Here is a 12,645-nt window from a genome sequence, read left to right on the forward strand (position 1 = left end):
GTCCGTCTCCGGGACTTTTGTTAAGCAGCGGGCCAGAAAGATCTATCGCTTTGCTCCAGGTAAAAAGCAAACAACTGCAGATGATGATGATGATCGTGGTGACTACCTTCTTTCAGGGGTTTTGTTTTTACAGGTGCTGCTGCTGCTGCGGCTGCTGTGTTAACCTTCCGGGAAGGTGTCATTTGTGCATCCTGTGCTTTTTGGTAGCATATAGTGTTAGGTAAATATTTTTCTATAATTTTAACTGAACGCGCGACGGTGTATCCTTTCAAAGGCATTTTGCACGAGAGCGCTAGTACGGGGTTTTCATTCAAAATTTTGAAAGGACAGAACGTTGTTGCTCAACTATAAAGTTATAAAAAAAACTCAATCAAAGTGTCACTAAATTTTGAGCTTAAAACAGAGATTCTTAAGCATTATTTTAAATAATGAAATAGTCTTTTTTTGTAACAGCAACTCATTCTGAATCGTTATTTTTGTGATCGTTGAGAGTACTTTATTAATGATCACACAAAACATCTCTATTATTTCAAAACAGATAAGGAGATGGTTACACAAAGCAATCTCATATGTATTTTCCACAGTTTGAGCAATTTTTGTATTTAAAAAATTGCGTTAATGCCACAGTAACACACTTTGCTGCTAAATGTTGCCTCTAACTTATCTTTGACAGTGAGCATAATAAAGATCTTTAAATTAGAAACAACATATAAAACACAAAAGAAGCTTTCACAAATTGTATAGAAATAGTAATATTTTAAAAATATTTATTTGAATAATTACAAATTGAGATTGATAAATTTTGGAGCACACAGATTCAGAAACAAGACTAAGAAATGTACATGTCCATCTTAAAATACGTGATCATGCATTGATGCGAATATACACATCATACAGTGATGAATATGATCAATAGTTCTAACTATCTATCTTCTTCTTCTTCTTTGGCTCAACAACCGATGCCGGTCAAGGCCTGCCAACCCACTTGTGGGGTTGGCTTTCAGTGGCTTATTGATTTCCCCCCATAGTAGGATAGTCAGTCCTACGTAACTTTCTATACACCCGTCGAAATAAATTTGATTTTCTGTAATCCTGTAAAAAATAATAATTGATTTTCAACGAGAAACAATTTTTGGATTAATTCATGCCAAAGGAATGAAAACCTTGTTTTACGAGAAAGTTGGCATTTTTTGAAGTCATCCAGTGTCCAAGTCAGGAGAGGAACGAGAAAAATATCTAAAAACCCCGTAAGAATCTCATGTCAATTGTCCAAATGGAACTAATAACATACAATTGTAAAGTTTCTATTTTTTACGAAAAATAAAACGAAAAACGTAAAACCTTCTCACCTCTCCACCTGGAGGTTTTGTTGATCCCATTAAATTAGCGCTTCATCTGGCGCACAACGAATGACGATGACCTTGCGAAAATCCACTTGTACCAATTGTTTGTAGCAGTGGCATAGCAGGACATCACTAACGAAGAAAGAGAGGGGCTGGGATACAGACAAAAAAGAACGTTCTCCCCCGCAGCGGGAAAGGAAACGAAATTCCAACCCAACAAAACACGGCCAACAATGGCGTACGGCATCAAACAGTGTGCTACCGTGTGTGCCGTCTTCGGCCCATTTCTATACTCAAAACACACCATCACTATCTTTTGAAAATGACAACTAAAAGCAATGAAAAAAAAAATGGTAGCATTTCTCGCTTTTCTTACCCATACGCTTGGGAAAGGTGAAGAAGGGACACACCGTGTGGCAGGGAGAGGGGAGCATTACAATCCAACAATGGTACAATCGATTTTCGGAAGCCACATGCAGCTCTCCCGGTGGTGTGGCATAAAAAGTACACACTCCAAAATGGAGAATTCTGCGTTCTGTCTTCAGTGCTACTGGAAACGTTAAATTTCGATGAAAAGGTGAAGTAAAACATTATGTAGAATTATTTCACCTTACGGGTTCGTCAGAGAGCGAGAGACAAGACAAGTGTGGCGGAGAGTGTGTGTGCCGTTGCTGACACATGACCTGGACCCTGGTGGTTTCTGTTGCTAACCCGCCATCCATGCCTATTCCCATCTGGACCGTCGAGATCCGGAAGCCTCGATTACCCCGTCCCGAAAGCACCGGGGTAGGTGGGAAATAGTTTTAATTGAGTTTCCATTGTTTCGCATATCGAACCGTTCTATCGCTGGCGGTGTTGCTGCTGCTGCTGCCACTCCGCACCCCCCGGGGGCTGATGATGATACTGCAGTTGTTGTTTGGGTTGATTGTTGCGCAAAATAAAGGCGCATAGCAAAAGATAGCGCAAGGAGCAAGGGAAGTAGATTCCGTTGTAGTGTGTGTGTGTGTGTGGAGAAAGAAAAAGCGGGTAAAAAGGGCGCCGACAGCCGGCTAAACAATGCGCCAAACGGCATGTGGGGGCTTGGAAGAACTTCTGTTCGGTAGCCCGGTAGCGGCCAAATGCCGCCGCCACTGTCCGATGTACTATCGATAAATTGGCTTTTATCGATTTGATTTTCCACACCGGAACGGTGCCAGTCTCCAGCAGCGAGGGAGGTAGGTAGGTCGATGTGCAGGAAAGATAGAAAACGGTAGTCAGGGAAAATCCATTCTGCTGCTGGTACCGGTAGAAGTCTATTAAGAGTTGGCATATGGTACAAGGCGGGAGGTTTTTTATACTTTTTTTTGCTTTTTTGTGTGAAAGAGAAATAATTAAACACATACCTTTTGATTGAAACGGAGGGCAAAAGGAAACAATTGCTGGTGAGTTAAAGAATCACAAAAATAGTAGCATTATGTCTACGATAATAGACTATAACAATGGGCAGTGTGCTGTTTGGATTGCTTCATAAGCGAAGATCGTAAATTTCAAGGTCTTTTAACTACTACACGTCGGTAACACGCTTAACGATGAAAAGTATATTTTGGTCCATAGTAAGTCGTCAACAAGCATGTCTCCCTAGTACTCCATACCAAATGCTAATCTATCGTACGCACCATCAACTCGCCTTCGTGGCGCAATCGGTTAGCGCGTTCGGCTGTTAACCGAAAGGTTGGTGGTTCGAGTCCACCCGGGGGCGATGATTACTTCTTTTTAATTTTCATTATGCATTGATTTGGTGATTTTGATGAAACCATAGTAAATATGTGTCATTTCGATTAATTATTATTATGTGTAGTGTGAAAAATGTTGAAGATTGTTTTATATATTTTGACTACTTGTTGCTGTTGTTGTTGTTGCTGCTGCAAAATATACTTTTACTTTCGCTGTAACTGGCATGTACATCCTAGAGTAGTTGAAATGATTTTTCTTCTGGCATTTAACAAGAAATAAAGTTTCTGGAACAATGTTTCGAAGAACTTCATTTGTTAAGACAAGTTCAGAGTACATAAAGAGTAGCAGTTTACACAATCAAACAGATACAAAAGGGCTGTGAATTTCAGTCATCCACATTCTACTCTACGCATTCATATTTCTCTCCATTTTTTGACATTTTCCAAAGTCTCCATAGCTGTCAAAACTTGCCAACTCTATGTAAGCAATAGTTTACAGTTATCAAATGTTAAATAGCTGGTTTATAAAGCTGAGTTTGATTTATTTTGCGAATCTGAGTTTTGCAGATTTGAGGTTTGCCTTTCCTGTGATTACCGAACAATGAAGAAGCAATGGCAAGTTATATCTTAGAATCGTTCTTTATTGTTCAACTATGAAACCTACATAAAAGCACTCTAGTAAGCACGAATTTCTTCAATAAACGATACAGTGTTATTGTAAAAAATACTGAAATATTCATCACACGAAAGACTGGATTACTCAGAGCTTCCAGCTACTTCCAAACAATGTTTTCTGGTATACTTTCCAGGAAGGAACCACATTTCAAATACAAGCTTCTTTGTTGGCAATATAGATCTTCGTGTGATCGTTAGGGATAAGTTAGGGCAAAATGTTTTATTTCATTTTATTTGAATTGTAATCATTTTTCATCTTCTTTGTGTTCACATAACCGCTACCGTGGTGTATTCACATAATCACCAATACTTTTAAAGCATTTTTTACGTTTAAGATGTAACGCTCAAGACATACTGCTGTTGATGGTATTTAAAAGCCTCCAAATCATACATTAAACCGTTTTTTCTAATATATTTCATACTCAAATCAACCCTTATATCAGGTTTTACCCTTCCATCGCAACAGCTCGCAGTGGACAGGACTTTTAATAGAGGTAACTTCACACGCTTAAATCATTCTCAGATGTAAATTAATGATTTATGTACGTAACGTATGGTCTGTTTCATCAATCTTGCTTCTGCAACTGTTGACCAGAGTGAAAAGGTCACGCAATCCTAGATAAGTGATCCTTTTTCCTGTATTGTGAACACTTATTTTCTGAATGCATGCACACACAAAAAACCTGTCCTGAAACACTCAAAACCATTAACAATTCCCATAGTGTGTCAACGGTGGTGTGAAAATTCTTACCACAATGCTCCACCACAACGCAACGTGCTTAAAATGGAAGTGTCGCAACTGTCAACTGTTTCAGGGAGAAACGGAAATCATTTCATTTCATTCCATAGAATGCCGGGTCCTGTGGCTTCTGGTGGACTTTTTTTTTTTAATTAATTACTAAGAAAGAATTCCATTTTCCCAAGGCATCATTTCCATCCTCGGCTCGGGGCGGCAGCACCTTTATGGTGTATGGTAAGGCAGTACAGTACGGCCAAATATCGAAGCAAAAAGTCAACCAAGCCAAGCAATTCGGTTGACATTTTGCGCTCCAGCAGCGCCGATGAAAGCGCCGCGCTCCGAAAAAAGCCATCCAACTGCCTGTTTGAAGTGGTGTATGAATAATTAATTAATTAAAAACATCAAGTTTTGGGTTTGGGTCTGTGTGTCTGTGTGTTTCAGTGAGCGAGAGGCACGCGTGCTTGCTTCAAGAGGAGGGAGGGGTTTCCATTCGGTTTAGCAGCCGTCGCTGGCCGCTAGGTTTTGATGGGTGGAAAAACTCGACATCATTACAGCATAATAACCGTTGTTTGTGGTTTTGATTTGCTGTAATTGTTTTTGGGCCTTTTTTCCCTCTCTTTTTTTTGTGTTTTAGGGAGTTTTAATGCCAAAGACGGCCAGTGGAAAAATGGTTCACCATTGGTAAGGAAAACTTTAAGCAAAGTGTCAAGGAGCGGTGTAAATGTCAAACTCGTGTTTTGGTTTTTGTAGACTTGGCAAAGAAAAAAGTTACAATAGAAACATTTTAAGGGAAATTTAAACAAATTTAAGATACAACTGTGCAGCGAAATCATTTTTGATCTCATTTTCTACAATAGCTTTCTTCATTTAGTGCTTTTTATTTGTAAAGGAACTATTCACTAGAACAGTCACTCGCTACCAAGCATAATCAAAAGACGAGAGAAATAAAAAATAAAAAGAAAAACACAATACAATACTGTACAATGTTTGCTGTAAAGATAAAATGCTTTTCTGTTTCGCAAACAGTACGCAACATAATGCAAACCATAGAAGCAAACGTCTGGGAAAGAAATGGGATTTTTTTGCGCGCGTGTGTGTGTGTGTGCGCTCTATTTTGTAGACAGAAAATCGAAAAAGTTTCATTCGCAATTGTACAGTAGTTGAGTGCTCGGGCTGATAATAGGCAACAAAAAAAAAAAAAAAAAAAAAAAAACCGGCACACATACACATTCTCCCTGCGAAAACTCCCCCCTCTGGCGCTGAAGTGGTGGAGCTGGCTGATGGAAAATGGATGAAAAAGTGTAGCCAAAGCGTTGCTCCTCCAAAGAGCATTCTTCTCGGAGTCTTTCTTTTTTTTTGCACTACCAGCATGCCCGCTAGGTGGTGGGCGGGAATGTTGCTTCTCACTTTCTTTTTTTTTTCAGCTGCTCTGCTTTTTGTTGAACTGAAGAAGCAACACAAACAAGGCACGGAGCAGCTTCCCCGAGTCTCCTGGCGGTGCGGGTGGAAGGTGTGTGGAATGTAGTGAGGGGCAGGGAGGGGGGTACAAGCAACATAAAGCCCATCATTTTATCGTTTTCATTCGGTGAAGTAGAATGAAAGTGCTCATATTGCTCCATTTGAATGGGCGCCTTTCTTTCGCCTTTGACGGGGTCTGTCTATGGCGGATGGTGTGTTTGTGTGTCGGTTGGAATGTCGCGTCGGCAGGGATAAGGATGGAAAGGACTTGGCTGAAAGTGATGGTAGCGGCTTTTAAATACAATGTATTTTTTTTTGTATTAAGTTTAAAATTTTTACTAAAAGAGCAACAAAAATAACAAAATTCCTCCGAAAATCCACTAAAAGAATTTTCCTCATTTTTTATTATCAATTTTCCAAACACTCTTAAATTGTTTGTATTGTTTTTTTGACTTCAAAATAGCGAATAATATGTTAAAAATTTACTCAGATATTATTCCATATCATTGGGAGCTTCTGTAAATAACGTGACTTTGAACATGTACAGAAAGTATGATGAGAACAGGGTGTTTTTATCGAGTGTACTAACTATTTATGTTGCAAAATCAAATAAGGACATTTTTCAGATGTCTGATGATTCATGAATCTGAATGAATCTTTAAAATGATTCAATGAATCTGAATCTCGGATGCAAAGATTCATCAATATCGAAAGACTCTTGAATCTCGAAAGATTAATGAACTTCAAAACCTTGAACCCACGACGGGCATGTTGCTAGGTGGGATCGTGCAAATACAATATTTGGAAAATCATACCTCTCTAAAGATGCATGACGCTCTCGAGATATATAAATTTAAATGAATTTATGAATATTTTAGGTTTATGAATCTTTGAAGATTCATTTATCTTTTGCGATTCATAATTCCTTGAAGATTCGTGATTTTTTAGAGATTCATGAATCTTTAAAGAGTCTATTCGAGATTCGATTGAACTCATCACTACTGATTCATATGAATGAATCTCAACGAAGGATTCATAAAACCCAACACTAGTGCAATGCTCTCTGTGGCGTTTAAAACCAGATTCTAATATATTAATATGCATAATATAAGAATAATTTATCAATCGTTCTAGCAGACTGTGTCCATGTGAGATTTAAAATACGAAAATATTGTACGGCTTGATTGTACCGAGTCGTCGAGTGATGAAGAAACGTATAAAAAAGGAAAGGAATAATGTCAATAACCTGTATCAATTATAACCAACACTTAATTGCGGTACATATTGACTGTAAATTATAATAACTATGTTCCTTTAAATAAGCATGATTTTTTTTCGTACTCGAATAAATTCTGTTAAATAAACGTGTTTGTTTGCCGGAGCTCAGAAGGACCAGCGTAACACGTTTATTTGTGTTTGAAATATATCTGATAGAAGAAAAAAATATTCAATGAAGTTAAAATACTGCTTTCAAACACCAATTAAAAATATTTTCAGGCAATTTAATAATTCATTTCATTTTTTTTTTTGCAATGGTTTGATTGCTCTTAGTTTTAGGCGTCGATTCATTTAACCTCCTTCCAAGAAAATTATCTTCCAGCTAATTCGTCCTGTTTCTAGAATCCTCAAACATACTTCTTCTACATCAACCACCACTATTCCCCCTTTTCAACCAAACACAAACGCGCGCGCGCGCTCACTCACAACAGAATGTCATTTGCATAGCAATATTTTTCCGTTTTATTGTTCGCTTTTTTGTGTAATTATTACGCTCTGCTATCCTAAACCTGAAGAGAAAACGGTTTCCCTATTTTCTGCCTCCATTCGCACACAGCCGCGTCCTTACCACAATTAACAACGTTCAATTCATTTGCATATGAAACCGAAATTGTTCCGATATTGAGCTCTCCGGCGCTTTTAAATGCGTTCTTTCTTTCTCTCTTTTCTCTAGCGTCATGTGTGCGTGTGTTGTGTATGTTTGACGATTTTATTGTCACTTTTGTTGTCGCGCCGATGTGTGTACTGCTGCGCGCTGTACGGTTGGGAAAGTCAACCCTTCGAGTGCATCAATAATGGGGAAAGCTTGTTCAAAACCCGTCCAAAGAATGGCACGTTGTGTTGTGCCCGGCACGTGGTAAACACGTCAGCGCGAACGGTGGGTTTGCCGTGTTGCATCGTCCTTGATCAGGGGGATTTAGTAGCAAATTGGAAAAATTTGTCAACATTTACAAAACGCGACCATTGGCAGTACAAAAAAGGCCAATCAGTCTAATAAGCCTAAAGGGTTTTAAGTGGTTTTAGGAAAAAGGTCCTTAAGAATGATAAAACATGCTTCTGTTGTGCAACAGCAAGTTGAACATTGAATTGAATTTAGGTTAAAATGTAACCAGTCTCTCCCTATTTGCCCGAGCACAAACGAGTGCATACACAATGTCATGCATACCATTATTGATTTGCCACCATTGAAACTAGGTGCCTGGAGCGCTGTGTCATCTGCACTTTTGCCAAACAAATACGTAAAAAACATCCTCTCCACACACACACACAAGCTCCAATATTTCCTTTTCGAAACCTTCAAAAAATGGTGCACAAATGTGTGTAAAGTAATCCTTTAATTCCGGCTGACATTGCTCCAACCCGGTCTCCGACGGTTCGATTTAAATGCCATTGTCGCTGAACTTCGATTTGCCTTCGCCGCACGCTCCCGACACCCGAGCGGTCCCCAACGAGCCACCTAAAACAGGCGCCCTGTTGCCACGTTTCTGCGCCAAACAGCAGCAACAGCAGCAGCAGAAGCTTTTTTCCCCGCTTTGCTGCGGCAAGACACGAGCAGCTGTACGCATGCAAGACACAGCCAGACAGTTGACTCGCTCAGGCGCGCACACGCGATATAAGCAAGCATCGCTTCCATTGCTCGTCTCCCCACTCACTCATTCTCTCACTCTCTTAAGCGCGCTTGCAACAAAAGACAACGCCTTCTACGTTCGTTTGTCGTGCGCAGGAGGGTGGATGGAGCAGTGAAGAAGCAGCTGCTTGACACATTCCGCAGACCCAAAAGCCAATCGGAACGGCTGGAACAATGCGGGCATGAACACACGCGACAGCACATGCGCTAACGAGGCTCGAGGACGACCTCCTCGGCGTGTGCTGGAGGATCCTTGCGCCGTGCGGAGAGTTTTGGAGGATTTTTGCCGCCCTAATGCGCACGCGCACACGAACGCCAGCAGCTCCCCCTCACAAAACGTCGATGGCCTCTCTCACCTGTCGCCTGAGGACGCACGAAAAACCGCCGAAACAGGTTTTGAGTCGCAGTCTCAATCCTCCTCTCTTTCTCTCTCACTCGCTCTATCGTTCGGTTCTCATTTCATCTCATTCTTCTGCACCGGAACGACCAGTTCCAGCGCGCGGCTGAGTAACGCAAAAAGCGTAACGCTCTCTCCGAGCTGCTTTGCATGCCGTATCGACGGTTTGCAATGGGTCGTGGCGTCGCTTCGGGCTCCATGTATATGCTTGTATGTGTGTGTGTGTGTTTGTGGGGTTGTGGCTCCATCGGGTCGTGCATGTGTGTGTGTGTGTTTCCCGGGGGCGCACAAACCGGGTCGCAGCAAATCCTTATCGCAGTGTGGCTACTGTACCGCTGCCGGCGACGTGTAACGACGCACGCTTGGTCAAACAAAACGCGAACTCGTCCACCCTGGGACAGGCTACACACTGCACACATTTGTTGGGGCCACAGGGCGGTTTTGTGTGCACGTTGATCCTGGCTTGTGTGCTCTATTCTTTTTGTTTAGTGGCGGTGGGAAAGCGCCGGGGTCGGGCAGAGCATTACACCAGGCCCGAAAAAGCCGTCGGGTTGCCCGGATGGGTGACAAATCGATTGATTCCGCGATTGACGATGGGACCCCTAACGTGTTGGGGGGAGAGGATAGTCCCAAGCGAATAAACAATAGTGTGTGACTGGCGAGAAAGAGTGAGGGAGAGAGAGAGGGTGAGAATGTGAATGATAGTGGTTGTAGTAAACCGGGTTAGTGCGTACACGTTACATTGTGATTCACAATCAGCTTACGGTGGAGCAGTGCATTGGTGCGTGAACCTCACGGTTGCTGTAGCGCAACTAATTATAAACGGATCGCATTTCGAATATGATACAATTGTGACAGCTTTGTGGTGTAAATGTGTGGCAGTTTATTGTGTAAAAAACAACAGCCACCAAACAATAGTGATGAAAGAAAGCCAGCGCTTACAAAAGAAAAAGAGTTATTAAGTGATTATTAAGGTGATAGAGGTGACAATCGATGATAAGAGTTCTCTAAATTTCCCAACAAAAGGAGTGGTGTGTGTTAGTGTTAATTTAAAGAGGAAATTTCATACACGTTTTTCTCTCATTCTTTAAATTTGCCATCAAAGCTGCAAGTGTGAGTATGATGTATGGAACATTTTTGTGTCTTCTCAATAAACATAAGGTTGTACTTGTAACGCTTTTTAAGCAGGTTGTGTACTAATTGCGAATCAAACTTCATGCATATCCTGAAGAGTGATCCGGCTCGCTGTTGTAGCAATTCTTAAATGCAAGGCAAACACATCGATTTGCTGCCCATAAACACATCTAACACAGTTGACAACAGCGATGACAAAACATGCTTTTTTGCACATCCAAATAACATTACAAAACATAATCGATTTGTTGGTGCAGTGTATTAATAACGGGGAACTTTATATTGGAGCAAACAAAATTGAACAAACATCGCTGTATTGATGCTTTTTTTATAGATCGTTAATGTCGTGGTGCTAATTTGATGTTACCATCCGTTCAATGGAAGGTGTTTATGTACACTAAAATTATCATCTGTGCTGTCGGGCTACGAAAATAAAATAGAATGCATGTGACGATCAAGCTAGTGAATAAACAGTACTCAACGAATAACCAAAATGAAATAACAATTTATTGTGGAAGCTCTAAACCCCACTAAACCAATTACGCTATGTGCTTTACTTTCCCCGCTTTGGTTTGTTGTTCCATCATATGGGGCCAGAGTCATTAGATGTGCTCAAACCTAAGATAATAAAAGGCATCTTCAGCAACACACAAGAGCAATGCATTCCAGTAATCGAATCTTCCTCACGAAGCTTCAAAAGCTTCACACAATGACAACTTCAAGTAGTGCTAGATCGTGCTCTGTAGGTGTTTGTTTTTTCACTACTCCCTCCCGCGCCTAGACTGCACTAATTTTCAAATACAAAAGTGCTGTCTTAATTTCCATCTCATCCAGCACCGACATGACGCACAAAGCCTACAAAAGCCTCCCCCGGTTTGGCTGCACGATGATAATGATTAAGAGATAGCCGAAACCAGAGCTCATCACCGAGTCGGAGTTAGTCATCTCCGGCTGGGAAGGTTTTGCTGTGAAGCAATCTCCGTTAAAAAGCAATATCTTCTCGTGCAAGCCGACTGAGTGTTTGTTCAACATTTCAAATCAACAAGCAATACGGCACACCACGGCGACGGCGCTTGTTTGACCGTGGCTTGATGATAGGCTTTTGATTCCATTTTCAACCGAATGACACTGAAGTGTTGATGAAGTTGATCCGTCCGATTCGATGTCGTCGTCGTCGTCGTGATGAAATGCTGTGTTCCCACTCCCCTTCCTTTCCACGTCGCAAAACCGTCGATATTGACGCCCGTACGTGCGCGCGTGCCCTTGCCGTCCGTCTTGCGCGGCCTAGCCGAGAAAGCGGTGAGACTGTCTAAATTTAAGATCTTACGCCGCTGTATGCGCCGCTGAATGGCAACAAAGCAGATGATGAGACTCGAGTCGAGTCAAAATGTGAACCACACAAATGCTGATGAAAGAAAAATAAACATCTTGACGGTTTGCACGGTTTGATGGTTTCGGTGCGGGGTGGTGCGGTGCGTGATTGCATCTTATCTGTGCGGTGGGTGCTTGGCAGACGGAAATTTGTACGAGGAAAGTAAAGGGGTTGAAAAGCTCTTTTTTCTATATCTTTAATTAAATTTTAACCTTCTTTTGAGTACTATTTTTTTTACAGTAAGGGAAAATTCGAGACAAAGTTGTATATTTCCAACAAAACGTTGATTGGGAAACAAACTCTAAGTTATCTCAGAATAAGGACTCTATATTAAGTGAAGTTCTACTTAAGGTAGTTTCATAATAGTTTTCATAAGAGTTTACAAATATGAAATATTAATATGACATTTAATTTCGAAAGATAATTGATTAGTAGGTAATTTTAAGTCGTGACGTGCTTACTGAAAATGCATGTAGATAATTGTCTGAAAAATACGCAAATTATTATGTTTTAAGGACCAATTCCGGAACCTTCAAAGTTAAATTGAATATGTATTTTTAAAATGGGTAAAACCTGAGGATAAGGACTAAATAACATGATTTAAGCAGATACAATAAGTGTACTACGAACATGATCTAACTATTAAGGAGGCATATTTTTGAATGCATTTTTACAAAGCATAGAATATTATGTTAACAACCTTAACTACTTCCAAAATGTCTAGCTTACTGTGGAAATAGCTTGCAAAAAAGAATGTTAGATTTTAGAACTGCGCTTCATTTTTGACTTAAAGTGACAAAGGATGTCAATACGCTCAAAGCCTTTATAAAAACAAATAAATAAATAAATAGGTTAATAAAAATCAAACGAGTTTTTTACAAAATTGTGGGAAGAAATCCAGTTAGAAATC

General features: G+C 40.5%; 1 protein-coding gene and 1 non-coding gene across 4 annotated transcripts in view; both read left to right on the forward strand.

Moving 5' to 3' along the window:
• The first annotated feature begins 3,007 nt into the window (after nt 1-3,007).
• On the forward strand, nt 3,008-3,081 carry Trnan-guu. The gene has a single exon. It is a non-coding gene; the product is annotated as a tRNA-Asn (tRNA).
• Nucleotides 3,082-9,370: 6,289 nt separating this feature from the next.
• Nucleotides 9,371-12,645, forward strand: part of LOC121599735 (transcription factor Sox-19a) — a 54,800-nt gene continuing 51,525 nt past the window's right edge. Inside the window, exon 1 of one of the 3 annotated variants that reach the window (XM_041927782.1) lies at nt 9,371-10,353. In XM_041927782.1, coding sequence (XP_041783716.1) covers nt 10,349-10,353 — 5 coding nt within the window. In that variant the 5' untranslated portion in view covers nt 9,371-10,348. The remainder of the gene's footprint in view (nt 10,354-12,645) is intronic. The other 2 variants (XM_041927783.1, XM_041927784.1) reach the window with 2 other exon arrangements.

The sequence above is a fragment of the Anopheles merus genome, chromosome 3L (genome assembly GCF_017562075.2).
Source record: "Anopheles merus strain MAF chromosome 3L, AmerM5.1, whole genome shotgun sequence".
NCBI lineage: Eukaryota > Metazoa > Arthropoda > Insecta > Diptera > Culicidae > Anopheles > Anopheles merus.